At 41.0% G+C, this 19531-nt stretch overlaps 1 protein-coding gene across 12 annotated transcripts in view; it reads left to right on the top strand.

Annotated features, from left to right (window-relative positions):
- Window positions 1–19531, top strand: part of pard3ab (par-3 family cell polarity regulator alpha, b) — a 245924-nt gene that overhangs the window by 141475 nt on the left and 84918 nt on the right. For 8 of the 12 annotated variants that reach the window (XR_013903414.1, XM_026150929.2, XM_026150932.2 and 5 more), the window contains 6 exons: window positions 639–827; window positions 1554–1724; window positions 6055–6205; window positions 13278–13464; window positions 14988–15139; window positions 16166–16210. Coding sequence is in view for 11 of the 12 variants with exons in the window: in XM_026150929.2 (XP_026006714.1) it covers window positions 639–827; window positions 1554–1724; window positions 6055–6205; window positions 13278–13464; window positions 14988–15139; window positions 16166–16210 (895 nt within the window). In the remaining variant the exon portion in view is untranslated. The remainder of the gene's footprint in view (window positions 1–638; window positions 828–1553; window positions 1725–6054; window positions 6206–13277; window positions 13465–14987; window positions 15140–16165; window positions 16211–19531) is intronic. The other 4 variants (XM_080293275.1, XM_026150934.2, XM_080293280.1 and 1 more) reach the window with 2 other exon arrangements.

Raw genomic sequence — 19531 nt, forward strand, 5'->3', positions numbered from 1 at the left:
ATTCTTCCACTGTAGGAGACTGCACTGCAGAACTTACTCGGACTTGCAGCTTATTCACTGGCACCAAAGATCAAAGCTAACACATCACATCCCAACTATTATAAGATGCCATTTTGATGTCAGAATGGATATTTCTTTAATTTATTTGGTTCAGCGTTGAGTAATGAGAGCCGTGTGCCTTAATTATACAACAGAAGTCTCTGCCTGCATATACTAAGCACCTGATTTAACACTTAAGACTGGTAGTCTAACACTAATAAATCTGTTGTAGATAATGAGCTTGCACTCTGATTTACCTCCCTGCTAACTGCCCTGCTGCAAATTATATGCAGGTTCTTTTCATTAACCTCAAGTAGCCAAATGAATGTCCTTTTAACTTTTGTACTTTTGCTAACCCCAAGAAGACGGAGAAAGTGTGGCAAGGCTGAAGGGGTGTTTGCTTTACTGCTTAGGCTAAATGCATGAATGTTTTTTGGTTTGGATGATTAAATATTTATTACGGTGTACGAGCATTTAGATGTATTTAAATGTGATTCTGTCTCGGCGGATTCTCAAAAGTTCTTTTGTAGTCGCTGGTCGGGTTGCTTTCGCTCGGTAAATTGGGCTCCATATCTCAATCTTTGCTCCGCCTCTTACAGAAGACAGAGGAGGACGAGTTGGTCCTGACCCCTGATGGGACCAGAGAGTTCCTGACCTTTGAGATCCCCCTCAGTGACTCGGGTTCTGCAGGTTTGGGTGTGAGCGTTAAAGGCAACCGCTCCAAGGAAAACCATGCAGATCTGGGCATCTTTGTCAAATCCATCATAAATGGAGGTGCAGCCTGTAAGGTACAGTAGCCTCTCTCATGAATAATAAAGCGTCTGAATGGAAATAAAGAAGAAAGATTAAAAATGTGTTCATTCATGGAGGCAAGTTTTTTTTTTTATATGAAATTGAAATCTAAAGATGCTGATTCAGTTAAATCTAAATGTTATGTACACCAGCAAGTCCTAACTGACACCTGGCCGGCGGCAGAATCATAAGTTTAGAATTAAATCTGTGTGTCTTTACATTACATTAGAATGTCTTTGTCTTAAAGCTTTTTATATTTTAGGTGTGATTTTTCGATATGCCAAACTTTAAAAAGTAACTTTAACCTTCTAACAGGGAACGTGAGGTAAACGACTTTCCTGGTTCTAAGAAACACTTAAGCTGTGATGAGCTCTATGAGCACAAAGCAGCCTTTCTTCCATGGCTGTCTGTAGTGCTGCAGTCGGTTTCAATAGTCCTTCAACTTGATTGTTTTTCATACAAACAAGCTTGTGTTGACAGCTCATGATAATGGCCTTGAAAGCACTGTTTTCTCCAAGACATTAGATCATGACTAGAAACAGGATCCTCTTAGTGAGTGAGGTCGTTTGTCTGATTAGATCAAGGTTATTGTTAAACCGGAGGTGTAAGTGCTTTTAGGTCTATTTACAGCGTTTATTGTTCAGTCAGTAAAAATACACAATGCACTTTTTCCATAGTGTTAAAAGTTTAAACAGCATATGTAATTGGTTGTTTATTAAAAGGACGGGCGACTGCGAGTAAATGACCAGTTGATTGCTGTCAACGGCGAGTCGCTATTGGGCAAAACCAACCAAGACGCTATGGAGACGCTACGCAAGTCCATGTCAACTGAAGGCAACAAGCGTGGTATGATCCAGCTCATTGTGGCCAGGCGAGTTGCCAAAAGAAATGAGGTAGGAACCAAGGTGAAGGATGGATTTGAATGTCTGGTTCTCGGCTGTGTGAATTTATATAGACCAGGACAATCATTACTTTTTAATTAGAACCGCTGCTTTGCCGATTTTGCTAATGTGTCTTACTGATGATTAAATGGGAGTCTGAGAGGGCTTAAAGCCTCAGTTTTAGAACTTATCCAGCATATTGGCCGTTATATTGCCTGATGTTGGCTGTTTGGAGATAAATCAGTGTCAGAATTTCCAACGTTGAAAAATTAAAAGTGGAGATGGAAGAAACGCCCTTCAACCATTGACATTGCTTAATTTGTCCACCAGGGGGCAGAGCGTAAACGACTGATCCATGACTTGTAAAACAGTTATTAACTTATTTTAAAACAGCATTCACATATCACCTTAGTAAATGGGCTGATTCTTATATAGCGCTTTTCTACTCTCCCGGAGTACTCAAAGCCCTCACCTTAGTAAGGACTCATAAATAACTAAACTAGTGCTGTCAGCGCTAATGCGTTAACACAAACTGACTCGCGTTAACACAAACTGACTCGCGTTAACGCATCAAAATTGGCAAATCCCCGTTAACGCAGATTAGTCCGTGTGAGGGGTTCCTCGGCGTTAACGACTAACGCGATTAACAATTAACTCATCTGGAGCATTTTGGGCAGCTTGTCCGATTTGTCCATTCTCCACTCCAGATGGGTTGAGTGCGCTAAAACCTCATTTAATTGCGTTAATCGTGAGGACAGCATTAACGCGTTTACCCACGTTAACGCCGTATTAACATGTTAAAGCTGACAGCACTAAACTAAACATAACAAATGTTAGGGAAATCCACACATGTGGCTGTTATTTTGGATTTTAAAGTGACTAAATTTCATATTGGTCTGAAGAATGCTGTATTAGTCGGGATCTACTCAAGTTCAGCATCATAGCTGTGACCAGCACGCTTTTGTGTAAACCATGCAATCAGAAGATTTTACAACTAGTACAGCAACTATAATAATTTACTGTTTTTGCTCACTCTGAGCATATATGACCTTTTGCAGCAGCCGACTTGGCTTTCACAAATTCAAACCTCAGAGTTGTGCAGAGTTGAGCCGTTTCATTGGGAAAACTGTGGGGAAACATCGTGCCCAAGGCCGTGTCAACATTAGTTTTTGAGCAAAAGAAGGTGGCGTTCATTCAGTATTAATGCTCGGGCTTTTTTGTTACCAGCTGTTCTGTGATTTGAAGCAGTGTAGTGAGTTCTTCGACTGCTGCTGCTGATTCACAAAACATCCAGATTTAGACGCAGACTGCAGTTTGGTAAAGAACTGCTATTTCAGTCTGCTAGAGTCCAACCTTACTTTTAGTATTTTCAACTCTAATGGGGCAAATTTCACTTTCCAATCTGTTAGTATTCAGATCAGAATATCTATAGTTGCAGTTTCCATGTTGTTGGGGTTTTTTTTGTTTTTGTTTCTCTAAAATTTGGCATTGCTGTTCTTGAATATAGCCACTTAAGTCATTAGGCCTGATTTCTGTGAGTTCCTTTCTGTGATAAATATATAACAACCCAAAGCCAAACCACTGGGAAATACCCTTATAAGCATCAATTAATTATTTCATAAAATAAAAGGAAGCAGTCAGGTCATAGCATTTCACCAACCCCTTACATTCACTCCTGCCTCCCTCGAGGCAGGTGGAGGAAAAATACACGGCTGCGAACTGAGCTGCGCAACTTTTCTCCTCCCCTCAATGTCATGTTTTTACATTCTCCGTACACCTTGGCCTGTCGCCTGCTTGAAAGCTGAGGCTGAATCTGTGTGCACCGCTGCTGCGTGTCTGCAAATGGACGCGCACATCCGTGTGCACGTGTACGCCTCTGGCAGTGCCTGGCTTCTCTGCTCTCCTTTTCCAACCTGGTGTGTCAAAGTTTTGATTTCCCCTCGGTCCGCCTCGTAATTGAAAGCAGAGGCTAAGCCTGGAGGTGTGTCTTGTGTGTGTGTGTGTGTGTGTGTGTTATCAGCCTGTGTGCGTGTATATATGTGTAGTGAAGCGTGCAGTTTGTGCTTTTGTACATCCAGCTTATGCACATATGCATTTATTTACCAGGATATTTCTGAGTGTCCGTTTGCCAACACGTCCTATGTATATGCACACGCGTGTGTGTTGCCGACATGTCGAAGCAGTGAGACTTCACAGAGAGCGTGGTGGATGAATAAAATTCGAGCGCTGGGAGTCTCGTCAATCTTTGCTTCACATGCAGAGCTGGAGGCATGGCCTGAGGCTGTCCAAGTGTCTGGCTATTTATAAAAATAGAGTCCGTGACACTGAGAAAACAAGAGGAGGAAAACAACAATTTAATACACTTGTTCTCAAAGAGACTGGTCTGAGCTCGAAGCCCCATAGGCTCAGTATAGATTAACGCATCATAACCAGCCGTCAATCAAATATTACTTAAAATCTAATAACACCTAATTACTATAGGATAAGACCTATAGCTCATTTGACATTTAGCGACATATGTGATCAGATAAATCTTTATTTACTCTCCCTCCCGTGTCCCCGTCAATCCGATATCAATCTCAAATGTTTGCTTTTGCATAAATCACAGGCTCCACCATTTCCGATCTTTCCTCCATCCCCATAGAAACGCAGTGAACTCCAACCAGCCAACTTCCACATCACCGCTGGCACCCGAAGGGATCGAGACCTTCCAGGAGTTCAATTATCAGCCTGAATATGCAATGAGCTGCGGTGTGATTTGTCCACGTGCCCTCAGTACGGCGAATCCCATCGGCTATTACCGAGGCATTTCACCCCGGCCCCTCAGTCACCCGATTCATTAACTACCTCATTTAAAGTCAAGAGCAGCTGCATGCCGGCAGTCACAGCACCATATGGCGACCTTCGAAATGAGTCGCTCTCCGTAGTTGATTTGTTTTATCCATGTGAAGTTTTCATTAGTTATGTTTGCCATCGTTCAAACGGTTTAATCTGTTCAGCAAATGACTTTCTTCATTTGTAGTGCAAGAAAGGCATCCAGAAAAATTAAGACGTGTTAGCAGTAAAACTGGTAGAAACTTTTATTGGCATACTAACATTTTTTTCTACAGGAGGAGTTATTTAAAAAGGAAATGTCTATGATTTTCTTACCTTTCTACAAGAGCTATTATGGTGTCTTGCTTAAGGGTTTTGAATTTTGCCTTATTTCCAGTGTGAACTTATTGTATTACTCTACACTTCGCAGGCCTGTGCTGTATTTTTACTTGCGTGCATTTATTGGAAAGTTATAGGTTTCTGTGCTAAATAACGTCTTGCATTCACAACACAAGATCGAGTTCAGGGCTGCTGCAAGGGTTTATTTATTTATTCCTTTTTCATAAACAGACTTGTCTTGTCTAAATGACCCCGGTGAATCCCTAACAAGAAAGAAAAAGCAGTTTGATCGATGAGCTAAAGGTGATTCAGGATGTGAACATGTTTTTAGTCTTGCACAAAGAGCCTTCTTTTCTGTAATCTGCCTCATGACACTTTTGCCAGCATCCTAATATTACCACCATATGTATGCTCTCATAAACTGAAGTTTTCTGTTACATCCCTATCTATTCGGCAGTGTTTATAGCAGCACAACCATTCACTGAAGTGAAAGGGATCATTGGGCAAAGACCTTCTGCCAAACTCAAATTCCAGCCAAGCTAGTCATAGTCATTGATTGGAGTCATTTGGTCCCAGTATTGAGTCAAGTTTGATAGTGTCATTTCCTGATATGTGTTAACATTTATGACTGTTATCATTAGAGCTGTCATCACCTTCAGAAAGAAATGCAAAAACCATACAGAAAACATCAGTACATCCAGTGATCCAACGGACAAAAGACACACGTGCACACACCTTCTCAGGCAGTAGATGTGTGCAAAAGGGTAACGGGGCATGCAAATGGTCTATTTGTCCAGCAAGAAAGACTGTCATCATGGGTCTTAAGGGAAATGTCAAGATGCTAGGAAGCTAATCTTCCCCAGCGGGGGATCGCCAGCTCGGTAACAGCCTGTGGCTCAACAGCCGAATGGAAATCCATCCTCATTTATCCTTGTTACCACATTGGTAGCATTAGCATGGATCGCCACCCCTGTGTCCAGCCATTACTATTGAACAAATGTTAGCGATGCTAGGTCCCTTCAGAATCATTCTCTCACTTTTGAGTAAGACTTAACTTCTAGCACTTCCCTCTGTCCCCGTTAAAAAGGATTATTTGTTCTTTGTTAACCTTTATAAAAACACTTCACAGGTGATTCAAACAAAGGAAGGAGTTAGTCTTTGATGTAACATCAGCTTCCTCTTCATTCAGGAGACACCAGGGAGCCCACTGGGACCCCAGCAGATTTTAAACACCTCCCTAGATGACCACGAGCGCCGAATCTCCCACTCGCTGTATGGTGGCCTGGAGGGCCTCGATGACAACTTGATGCCCCGGCAAGGCATGCTGCCACGCACGATAGGTGAGTTCCAGCATAACGAATTAATTTTGACCTTTTTTTTGTACTCATTCATTGGCAACTGGTTCTAACATTTCCTGCCTTGTTGTAGTTTATGGCCATTTGCAGGTGCAATGTGATTCCCTGTTTCTTCTGCTTAAGGATGTTTATAGGGTCACAACTGCAGCATTTTACAGCAATTACAGCATTTTGTTTTGTGTGTTCTCTAAGCTAGCCTGCCAGGTTTTGTCAGCATGAGCCAGCAGTATCATCTGGAACCAGTGGTTTTTAATGTCTCTGTCAGGCCGCAGGAGGCAGAGATGGACAAATGCCCCCTCGACAGTTTGTTGCTTGTATGTTTTCTGAAAGTGTCACGCGTGCATTGGTTCTCAAACCTGCAACTCTCCCTGTTTCTAAATAACCCTTTGCTCAAACATGCTCTGAGCTGGTTTGAAAGTGACTGCGTGCGCGTGTGTGTGCGTGCGTGTGTGTGATTAGCAAGCATATTTGTATCTGTGTGTAAGAGCTTTGTGCGCATCTGTGCAGGATTGCATTTGTGTAGCACTTGAGTGATTGATGGATGGGTGGTTATGTTCGTTAATGTCAAAGAAAGGATTCTGTGCACCAGATGGTGAAATCGCAAAGCTCGCCTGTTTTAATTTCAAGAAAGAACAAAATGACCTGACCATCTTCCTACATCTTGTCCTTTGCAGTTGTTTATTTGCTTTGAATTCTTCAATTTCTCTTCTGCTGATTCATTGCAAATGAGCCCAAAGGGGAAAAAAAAGACACAGAAAATACTTTTAATGTAAATAAATTAACACTTTCTCTGTCACTCATAGCTTACACTTTTATATATACTGACAGTGTCAGAGTCAACCGATTTGCATAAATGGAAAACACTTTCAGATTAAGTTGCATTGATTAATGAGACAGATTTGCCTAGAGCTACTTTTTTAAAATACAAGATAAGAGTTACTTCAACTCTTCTTACTGTTTTTCTCCTTAATAGGTGAAGCTCCTCCATGCTGCTACAGTGGCTGCGTTCATCCATGCTTAACAAACAGCAAGCACATAATGAGCGTACAGGGTTGGGAGTGAAAGCACGAGGCAGATTTACAGCAGTTGTCTGCTTAGCAGTGGCAAATGAAATCGCTGTCACTTTGCCGACCAGACAAACTGATGTCTGAATCTTTTGTGAAGCTCGAGTTTATCCTAATGCTTCATGAAGTTAATACATCACTTTGTGTATACAGTTCAAAATCAGCATAATCTGCAGGGGCCTCCAGAATGTACTGACCAGACGTGTTTCAACAGTTGCTGATCTTTAGTTTTGTTGGACGGGAGAAGGCTTTCTAAAGACTGCAAAGAGTCTTTTTCTCTGCCTGAAACGAAAAACAAAAAGCAGTAAAGCTGTCAAGGTTGAACTGGAGCATAGAAGAGCTTTCTGCAAACAGTGGGTGGTTAATATGGGACTTTGTTAAACTTTAAAATCGAACCTGGCAGAGGGTCTTTTACAGAAAAAAGAAAATAATACGAATAAACAGTTTTGATTTTTCGGGGGTAGCTATTAGATAGTTACAGAAGTTTCCTGCGTCTTGTTAACTAAGCAAATATTTGAGCATGCTTTGTTTGCAAGTCAGTCTATCTATGTCGAGAGCAAAAACAAAAGAGGGGGGTTTTGAACAGATATTTGTTATCCGCAGTTTGGGTATGCTGAAGCCCTGAAAAACTAGCCGTTGCACTTGGACGCCAAGTCAGTGTACGAGCTGATGGGTTCTCAGGTTGTTACCAGAGTGGCACAGTCGTTGCAGTAATACTTTAAGGATTTTTTTCCTCTTTCTTTAAGCAAGAGATTCGATCCAAACAAATGGAAACTAAACAAACAAAATAATCTTCCAGAATAAAAATCAAAGTGAAGTTTGGCCTGTTGGTGAGGATGAGATTGTTTGTTAGGTGAAATTAAAGGAAGGCTGTACTAAGAAAAAAATATAGAAATTGTTATTAATATCTGCTTTTCTACTGTCAGTCTCCCTTAAATATGATTAAATATTGTCCAAAATGTGGAGCTGCATCCAGTCACAACCTTTACAAGCGAGAGATGGATTTTGTGAAACATGATGAGGCTCAACTTAAATTGAATAATGTCACCGCAGTGCTGCTGTAGTGTTGCAGCTCATGCCCCATCAGTATTTGTGTCTCCCAACACACGTGCCACGTGCTTTTTTTGATCCTCTGTCACGTGTCTTGTTTTTGTGATTTCACTGTGAACTGACTGGGCTAAGCAGGGAATATCTGATATCAAAGCACCGAGAGTGGTCCGTTTGTCCACCAGGATCAGGCACCGCATGCTTGAAACCTCCAAGGCTGGCCTATGAGGGCTGCACACTCTATAATTGCTATGTGTCACAGACACGTGACTCTTTTCTCTGCTTATTAAACACTTAATCAGCCCAGTGGATTTTTTCCCTTGACTGTTTAAGGAGGCATTTCAGCCTCAATATATCATGTAACGTATTCTGAGTCTTCTTTTTGACACGTGGTTTTAAAATCAAGTGGGTTATAAAAGGATTTTTTTCATGTACTTGAATCACTACAGATAAGCAGTTTGGGCTTTTTAGAACATTGCTCTGTGGTTTTGTGAAGATTGGGAGAGGTAGGGAAAGGATTAAATCCTTATATGAACTCTTGTTTAATTTGCCACTGTGGACTCGGCAAAGAGGATAAAGGTCAGCAATCTCAAACTTTAAGCTGGTAGACTCTGCTTTTCTTAGTATTTTCCTCATAAATTAACATTTTAAAGGTATTTTTTCAAATGTCTTTTGTGTTGTCTATAACTACATTTTTATAAAAATAAGATTTGATGGGGACCAGTCAAACTGGGACTCAGTTTGAACTTTATTCCTCTTCACATGAGGTTAGTATGTATATACATGTAATAAACTGTAATAATTATATGATTGTTGATCTTAATCCTGTGAAAATCACCCGACAGTAATCTGTAAAGTAAAAACTGCAGTGCAAATTACCCACCTGCTTAAAGTGAGTTTTGCAAAAATCATTAGCTGAACATTTTTTGTGTCATCTGCATCTTTCTTCTCCTTCTTTCTAGGGTGAGAATTATAGAGGCTGTGCTGGCAATTATAAATAAACATTGGATGGAGGGCCGATAGTCCGGCCAAACCCATCATAAACATCAGAACTTTTCTCCCAAACAATTGATCTTTCATCCCCGTTCTTAAAGCTATTAAAACTTTTTCTAACATTCATTCCACATCGAATTCTTCCCTTTATTTATGTCTACCTATAAAATGACTGTTTTGGCCCTCAGACCAGGTTTGCTGCAGTAAATGTCAAGTTTTTGATCATGACTTGACTTTAGAAGGTTGGTTCTATAGAACCCTTCTTGTTTGGATTGGAACAGTTTCTTTAATGAAAGTAGCGCTGGTGGAATCTAATGTTTGTCTTATAGAAAGATATTTTAGAGCTTTTTGACACCGTATTTGAGTGAAAGAAGACACCTCCAAGAATATGTCCAAACATGGGCGGAAAAACCCAAACTTTGGACATGGTTTCACACCACTACAACATAGGGTAACAATCGTGGCGTCTTTCTGTGTAATTTGGGTCAACCACCACTTTTAAAGTGCATGTCTGGGAGTTGGACGAGTGCTCTGGCCCGTGCTTACGTTTGTATTGATGGACCAGCTGCAGGATTTGCAACTTTAAGTTGTAGTAACTCCTGATGATTGCACGAGCTAACTTGTCACCCTTTGTACTTGAGTCAATTCCCTGTGAATTAACATAAATGTGGTGATTCGCCAACATAGGCAGCTGTGTTATGACTGATGTGAATACAGTGGAAGGGTCTGGAAAAACAGATGCACGGCTATGAGCTGCTCCATTGCTGCTAGTCAGGAGCTGTCAGGAAGAGACTAGAAGCAGGTCCCAGATGGGAACGCATGTGAACACAAAGTAGAGCTTTGCATGCTCAGCAAACCTTCTTAAGATAAATACAATTGTGTGTGTGTTTGAGTGCTGGAGGGGTCTTTCACAGTTCCTTGGAATAAGCCTGTTCTTGCGTTGTGAGGGTGCAGCTAAACATAAATCATGCATTAAGCTTTCTTAGAGGAGAACTTGGTTTCGAACATATCAGCTTGAATTTCGGACCGCGTGCACTCTTAGATCGCTTGCTGAAGATGCCAGGGATAAGAGAGCAGCTTAATTATTCCTTCAGGCCAATAGCTTTCAAGGCCCAGCACCCCTGGCAATAACCTCTTTGCTAATTATGCAAATACATTGAGACAAGACAAAATTAAAAGGAGGGAGGGGGGGAATGCTCCGCATGGCTTTCACCTCATGTTATCCTCCCCTCCTGCTACTTCCAGTTTCATTCAGAAAGTCTTTTGTACCCCCTCCTTCCCTCTTGCCAGTTCCATGTCCCCCTTTTTTCCTTCAAGTATTCAGCAGTTGTATACAAAAAGCATCTAATAATACTGGAGACTCACCAATGAAATGCTGCCTATTGTTCCACTGCAGCGCTGTCTAAAATTATTACAGCCGTTGGGAACAATAATTTGTGTTTATTGGTTCGATTCTCAGGTGATGTTGGGTGTGTGCTGCGTCCACATGGCACAGCCATTGTCGCTGGCTGTCGGCTGCCCTCGGGTGCTGGCACTAAAACAAAGAAGCTTTTTTTCCCCCGTCCTTATACCGAGCAACTGAGTTGACAGATTCATTGGTTTCCTACTCAGTAGCTGCCAGTTGATTGTACTGCAGTGATTCAAACTGTGACATTGATGGGATTCTCAGTGTTGCGCATTGGACTGCTTAGGGAAATGGGATTAAGTGGTTCTGTGAATGCACATGTGTGCGGACGCTTGTGTAAAATGTGTGTGGCTGTGGTCTGAGAGAAAGAAGTGGCCATGCTGTGCTGGAGGACCCGCCCGGACTCCCAGATTCACAGTGAATAACAAACATGCACAGCAGGAGGCGGGGCTGAAAGGAGGGCAAAGACACACACTAAAACCACTAGAACAGTTGTAGTTGTTCAGGGAAGGTTAAGGCCGTGCACTTTGCACACTTCTGCAGATCCAGCACAGCACATTCACACTGAGTGTGAGAGAATTCATGCTTGTACACATCTATATATCTATATATCTATATCTACACATCTATATATACATCTATATATATTCCTAGAAATGTGTGCATTTATTTCTTATTTCTGCATTTCTTATTGTCTTTTTTCTCCCACTACTTTTTTAGTCACTACCAAGCACAAGGAGGCTGTAAATATTAACTATTTCATCATTGGCTTCTGAGCTCTCAATTTTGAAACCAGAACCATATTTAGAAGGTGGAGGGCAAAGTAATCAGTTCCTGCTGCTAACCTTGATTTACAAGCAGCTTCCCATACATCACTTACAGATAACTGCTGAAGTACTAGAATTTCAATCACCAAAACTGCAGCACAAACATCACTGTAAGTCATATTATTCCTTTAAAATAACACTCTAAATAGGGTTTTGTGTGGCGCAAGCTTTACTGCCTTATTATGTTTCCAAAATGGGATTAAAAAGTACGTTGTGCATCAGTCAGTTCACATAAATAAGATGTCACTTTGAACATTGACCAACAACATTTTAATTGACCTCTACACACAAATTTGCATACCCTAACACACTCAAACCTCCTCATCGCTCCTTTGTTTTCTCCTTTCAGCTCATTTACATCAGGTCATTCACCCATGCTAGCTGGATGAAATGACATGCTGCGGCCCTGCGGTCCCCTTGGTGCCTGGTTAAGAGAAGCAAACAGCAGGCCTGGCTTAGACCTCCTGGTCTCTGACAAACAAACTCCTCCCTAAGCTCAGTACACAAGGCTTTTATGAAGCATTGAAGATACCCTTTTTGATGCCAGTTTCAAAATACAGATTAAAGACAAAGTCATCTGCTGCATATCAATGAGAGTTTTTAAGCTGTGCTTTTCAGAGGCGGAGAAAGGAGACTATTTAATTTTTTTTTTTTCTGCTTCAACACAGACTTTTTTTTATCTTTATTTGTGAGGGCACAGCTTGAATTAATCATAGTGTTTTGACATAAGAGCACCATTGTGCCTGCTGCCAGACTCCTCTTGGTATAAGCTGATTAGCCAGAAGCCGTTTCACTCACCGTTTTTAAACTTCAAAATATGTTCTGTGGTTTCAAAAGTTACCCATGTTTCATTGTATTTTGTTGTCCCTTTCCAATTAAACTGTGACTGCAGTCTCACGCTTAATACAGTAGTTGTCTTCTGTCACAAATAAATGAATTCCTGAGGGTTTCTCCAGTCAGCGTGCTCCTTTTTTCAGTTTTCATGATTTTCACCTTGGCGCCAATATAAATCGCGGATGCTGTTTTCTATGTAGGGATTATTCCAATAAAATAAAATCGCTGATGAGACATAGTGTCTTCTCAACTCTCAGGTTCTCCATATTGATAAATCGCTGCAGCACTGACTGATTAGGAAGTGTGGCTCAAATGTTCTCTCTGGAAATAACTCCTGATTTACGCTCAAGCACACTGACGGGGATGCTGTGTGGTTTGTACAGTAGACGGCGGCTGAGTACCAATTCATTTGTTGAGATGTGCACTTGTCTCATACATCTTACTGAACTGTAAGAAGAAGCAAGACTCTAATTTGAGTCGTGTCAATAAAACATATTGTTCTTCATTAGTGAAAGTCATGAGAAATGAAACCAGTCAGAAAGAAGCGGTATAAATGTAAACTAACTGATTTTGTTAGATTGCTTTACTCTGTCACACCGAGCTGTAAGACTTTGTGTTCTGGCGTGTTGATTCTCCGTCCTTTTCTCTCTTATTATTGACTTGAGAAATGCTGCTGTTGCTCTGAGTCTCAAGGACTAACATAACAACTTGGCTTTAACCTTTTCATTTTTTCTACATGTATATTTATGTCTTTGTCAGAGTGGAGATATACAAGTCTTCTTTGTGAAGTTGGGAACACAGAAAACTTTGGATCTGAAGGACCAAAACACATAAACACAGCGATGAAAACATAAGAATAATGAAAAGTATATTTTTGTCCCCTGCAGGAAACTATCAGCTCTCACCGACCGTCAACATGCCGCAGGACGACACTGTGATCATAGAAGATGACCGGCCGCCACTTCTTCCACCCCACCTTTCCGACCAGTCGTCCTCGAGCTCGCACGATGATGTCGGCTTCGCAGCTGATGTGACTCCACCGTGGACCAAAGAGCTGCCCAATCAGAATCACAGGTAGGCGGAAACTGTTGTTTCTGGTTAGCGTACAGTTTAACACGTTTTCCACAGAGCTACTGTGCCTAAATCTAACAAAACGGCATATAATATCTGAAAATAAGGTTTCTTGGAGAAAAACTTCATATGCAACAGGTTGTTTGTTTTTACAGCTACTTGAGACCTCGCAGTCATGCGGTATCAGGCACTAGATGTTAGCAGCGGGCTCTTTAAGCTCTGTAAACTGTGAGATGGTTCCTGTTCGTTCGATGCTCTGAACACTCGTTCTGGAAGCTGTTCCTTAAAATTTTACATTATAGCCCAGAGCATCATGTTGCCTCAGTAGCTGGCCTTTTCCCACAGTGCACCCCGATGCAACTTGTGTCTGACAAGAGCAACAGAAAACATTATTGTTCTAACAGATTGCTGCCATTACTTATTTAATGATTTGCCATTCGAAGGGCTGCACTGTACTGAGACCTTCCTGTCTTATTCAGCATGAACTTTTTCAGCAGTTTATTCTGGAGTAGCTCTTCTGTAGCATCAGACTACACAAGCCAGTCTTTGCTAACCAAAACACTGTCACATGTGCGGCTCCTTGGACCACTTCTGTTGGGCCCAGTTGTCGAGTCTGACCTTTGTCAGAGTCCCTTAAATCCTTATGATTGCTCATTTCCCTGTTGGCTCAACTTCAAGCACTAACTGTTCACTTGCTGTCTAGTACAGTATATCTCACCCTTTTGTGAGGTGATAATCAGTGTTTTGTCTGTCAGGTGTTTCAGTGTTGTGGATTATCGGTGTGCAGATTGTTTGTTTTTTCCAGCTGATTGCTCTTTGATTGTAAGCAGCGTTTCCTGGAGCAGCTACTTTTCTTTTTCCCCCTACTATCCTCTCAGTCTGATGTCCTTTTCTGCCACAGTGATGATAAGGACATCTTGAGTGTGTCAGTGTGAGAAAGATTAACAGATATTTTTCTCTGTCTGTTTTTGTCTGTTAAGTTTTTCTTCCATTCTACTGCTGCCTTTATCTCCTCTTTTGCTTTCTTCCATCCAGATAACTCCTTGTCTCCTGCTGTCAGCCTTTCTGCCCTCTCAGTTCTGCTGTTTTTATTTTAGTTCTCACCGTCGTGCTGTCTTCACCAACCCTGTTTCTCTCATTGCCCCAATCTATATTCCACTAGTTCCAGTTGCTCAGCTCCCATACCTTCTTCTTGATTTTTGCCCCGTCCCTCCCCGATGCCCTTCATGTTCATGTTTGAAGGCCTCGAGTTCAAAGAGGACAGCTTCTTTGAATCCTTCTTAACTTATACCATGTTCAGCTTTCTTCTTCCCACTTTTCTTTCTTTCTTTTCTGCTTGTAGAATGTGTTTACTTTCATTTTACATTCCTTTTATATAAAAAAAATTATGACAACTATTTCAAAACATTCCTGTTTTTGGAGTAATTAAATCCATTGAAATGATTTTGAACACATATTTGTCTGTGAGGTTTTCCGTGTGTGAGATCAGGTCCAGCTCATCTTAACCTGTCGCACTCTCCATCCAGCTCTGCGGCTCCAGATGAAAATCATCCAGATGGTGCTTTCCAGAGGGAAGGTTTTGGACGCCAGAGCATGTCAGAGAAGCGCACCAAGCAATTTGGAGACGCCTCTCAACTTGAAATCATCAAGACACGCAAGTCCAAGAGCATGGATTTAGGTAGAGTGTTTAAAAACTTTCTGCTTCTCTCCATCACTCAACTTCGACTTAAGAATTCAAGGATTTTCCAGATGCTACAATAATGCCTTTCATATAGACTAAAGCCGTTTGTACACCCTCCTCTTTCATATTCATATAGTGCTAATACTTTTTAAAACATAGTCGGCGTGTTGCATCAATCATCTTTGACTCAGAATATCCCGATGAAAGCTTTTTAATCCCATTCACATTAAAATCCAGGTTATGCTTATAAAGTAATTGTGTTTAGACGTCCTAAAGTTTAGAAATAACCAGTTTAATACCCATTGATACATAAAGTAAAAGCAAATAATCCACGAGGACCCACTATTGTTAATTCTAAAAGAAAATGTGAACAAATTAATAGTAAAGGCATATACAACATGAGTGCTATACCCATGCTTTGTTTGTTGGTGAAGAAAAAGTTGCATATGGCTTATGAAACTTTTTGGTGAAGTCAGTGTTTAAAAGTAATTTTTATCAGTTCAGTAAACCTAGTTAACTAGTTTAACTGGATTTCATTTAACCTTGAGTGCATATCTTTGCATGCTCCTCGCGTTTCACACATGTACCTCGTATTTAAATGTATTCCACCCCCTTTGCCTCTTGGTTTGAAAACACACTCTGCATCTCTCGCCAAAGTCAAGAACTTCACTGTGTTGATTCACCTTGAAATGGCTTCGAACAGTCGCTGATTGCTTTGGCTGCACCAGTCTCTCTGCTCGCACTCTCTATAATCATATCTAATCTTCCCGACCAGATTGCTGCTGTGTGCCATGTTGATATCACAACAAGTCTGATTGCTATCCTCAAACCCTCTTTTCATTTCCCATCTCCCCCCACACCGACCCCACCCCCTTGGTCTCGCATGGCTTCCGATCCTAATTGAGATGAGGCTCGTTCTGATGTTTGCAGCGCTACCTGTATGTTGCATGTGGAATGTCGTGAGCACTAACTGAACCCCAAATGTTTGTATCCCTTCTCTCTTTCCCCCCCTTCCTTTAACAGTAGCCGACGAGATTAACCTCACACCTCATCCTGAGACCTACACAGGTAAGGAACGGTGCACTGAAAGGTTGATTTAAAAGCCAAAAAACAAGAACATCTTCATCATATTTTCATTCTTGAGCTGCATCTCAGAAGTGTGGTACTGAAGGGTACAGGTGATACCGTATTTTTCAGACCATTATAAGGCGCACTGTCGATGAACGGGTCTGTTTTCACACATAAGGCGCATTAAGTTAAGCAAAACAGTCAGATAAGTCAAACTTTAATCAGCTCATTCTTCTTGCTTCCTCCACTTCTGTACCATTGATTCATTAATGTTGAATTCTCTGGCAGCTGCTCTATTCCCATATTGTTGCAGTATATTAATGACTAACCTCATATTGTGGATGGATTATCTCAGTTTGTTCTCCTGACTGAAGTTTAGTCCGTTTCAAACATCCTGCCGTGGGACTGCATTTTTCCCTAACCAGCCGGGACCCTCTTAGCGTTCATCCTCCAGCTTCACTGTGTTTATGTTATGCTAACATAGCTGCGTTGCTAGCGATCATGTAGCACATCACTATATACCAGCTAGTCCAACTTCAGTAACCCAACAAATCATCATCATCAACATCATCATCATCATCATTTATTTATATAGCACTTTAAAAACACACCTGGTAGACCAAAGTGCTGTACAATACAAATATAAATATAGTAATAAGATAGCAGAAACCAGACGTGGCAATAAAATTAATAAAAAATGTCAGTTACCCACAGAGTTAAAAGCCAGCGAGTAAAAATAGGTTTTTAATAAGGACTTAAAAACTGGCACTGATGTAGCCTGTCTAATATGGAGAGGAAGGTTATTCCAAAGCTTCGGCGCTGCAACAGAGAACACTCGGTCTCCTCTAAGTTTCAGCCGTGACTTTGGGACCAAAAGCAGCAACTGCTCAGCTGACCGAAGGGAACGAGTGGGGACATGGGGCTTCAACAAGTCAGACAAATAAACAAGTGCCAGACCCCTTAGAGATTTAAAAACCAATAAAAGGACTTTAAAACGGATCCTAAATTCAATTGGAAGCCAGTGTAGAGAGGCCAAAATCGAGTGATGTGATCAAATTTCCTTCTAAAAATTGCACTAGCTGCAAGCGTGACAAAGTGCCCTGCCCAACCAATATTAAAAGAGAATTGCAATAATCTAAACGTGAAGTAATAAAGACATGAATAACACTTTCCAAGTCACAATTGGAAAGAAAGCACTTAACCTTCGTTAAATGTCTGAGGTGATAGGATGCTGATTTTACCACCCTGTTTATGTGGTCATCAAAGGTAAGTGCAGAATCAGTTTTTACTCCGAGATTTGTGATCGAACTCTTTAGTTGGGAAGTCAAAGCTGCAAGATCAACATCTTGAGTGTGAGAAAAACGATTTGGGCCAAATAAAATCGCTTCTGTCTTCCGATCATTAAAATTTAAACGTTTTTTGCCATCCATGCTTTGACATCACTAAGGCAGTCAAGCAGAGGTCGACTTGGGAGACTATCAGAATGACTAAAAGGTAAATAAAGCTGGCAGTCATCTGCATATAGATGGAATGACACTTTGTTTTCGGAAAATCACGCCAAGAGGCAAAAGGTACAGTGAAAACAATAATGGCCCAAGAATAGATCCCTGTGGCACACCCCAAAGCAGAGGGGCCACAGAGGATGAAGCCGACCCCAACTTAACACAAAAGGTCCTATTTAAGAGAGGACTTTAACCACAAAAGTGCCGAACCAGAAATCCCCACACAGTGCTGTAAGCAAAAGATCAGCAAATCGTGATCCGCTGTGTCGAATGCAGCGGTCATGTCCAACAAGACCAGCACCGCATATTTACCACAGTCTGTCGCTATCAGGATGTCATTCATAACTTTTACGAGGGCTGTCTCCGTACTGTGAAATGGCTTAAAGCCGGACTGAAAGATTTCTGACAATTTAGAGTCATTCAAGTAATCCATCAACTGAGTATAAACAATCCTTTCCAGAATCTTACGAAAGGGAAGGTTAGAGGTGGGTCTAAAATTTGATATGACTAAGCCAGGTTTCTTAAGTTAAAGGATGTATGACTGCATGCTTAAATTCCCTAGGTACTTGACCAAACAAAAGACTAGTATTAATGTTCAGAATGTGTGGTCCGATGGTAGGAAATACCTTTTTAAGAAAACGGGGAGGAACAACGTCATTTGGAGAGCCACACGGTTTAGCATTCACTGCTGTTTAGTTTTGTCTTCATTTATGTTTGAAGTGATAGCAGAACTGTACGTTTAATTTTTTCAGAAATCTCTCAGTCAGAACATGGTATATCATGTTTAGGTAACTTCCCGCTAACATCTAACTCTGTTAAATTCAATAAATTCTGTTTTCATGGATGCCTGGATGTTAAACTTAATTGTTACATCTGGTAAAGCAGCAAGGCTGATCATTTTATTAAAGATGAAAGAATTTAGACAGTTTTTAAATCTCAGTGATGCCGCAGTGTTCGTTTGACTTTGGGACCTGAAGCGGATGGAGTTTTTTGACAGATGTTTGAGCGCCATGTACCACATAAAATCGGTTGGAGGTCTGTAAGCACAACCAGAATCCATACATAAGGCGCACCGGATTATAAAGCGCACTGTTGATTTTTGAGAAAATTAAAGGATTTTAAGTGCGCCTTATAGTGCGTAAAATACGGTATTTGGTTTATACGTCATATGAGGCAGTTGTGTTTAATCTTATAAATGTCCTCAAGATGGGTTTTTAGATATAAGTTACTCACATAGTAATGTGTGCTTTCTGGGGAATAGGCTTTCCAAAACTGGAGGAAAAAGAAGAACTGTCTTCATTTGTTATAACAAAAGTTCAAGTTAATGTCCTCCAGCAACAAAGAAGTTTACTCAACTCTGTTAGAAACCAGCTTAGGCCCCACTGATCCAAGTCCTGCATATCATCTTCCCCTTTACTTTTTCTTTTATAAAACAGATCGCAGATTAATTTAGCAACACATTATTCAACCTTCTTGCAAACGATTTAACTGCAGATTAGAGTTGGTTTTATAACTACACCCTTTTTCTTTCTTTCTTTTTTTTTTTTTTGTACCAGAGAGATCGATTCATAACAGGTACAAGGCAGGAATTGCACAGGAGCTACAATGACAGCCATTAAATTAAACATTGATCTACAAACATAGATTATGCAGCTTGCTTGCAGGGTTCGTTTTTAAAGTTTACCCACTGCTCGAGTCTTTATGCATTTGTGTAGTGTTCCCCGTGTTTAGTGTTTGGCTCGATCGCTGGCAAGACAAATTTGTCAGTTTGCAAAGTGAAGACTCGTAGCCCTCGCTGCACTTTAAGGTCACTGCTGAA

This window comes from Astatotilapia calliptera, chromosome 18 (genome assembly GCF_964374335.1).
Source record: "Astatotilapia calliptera chromosome 18, fAstCal68.1, whole genome shotgun sequence".
NCBI lineage: Eukaryota > Metazoa > Chordata > Actinopteri > Cichliformes > Cichlidae > Astatotilapia > Astatotilapia calliptera.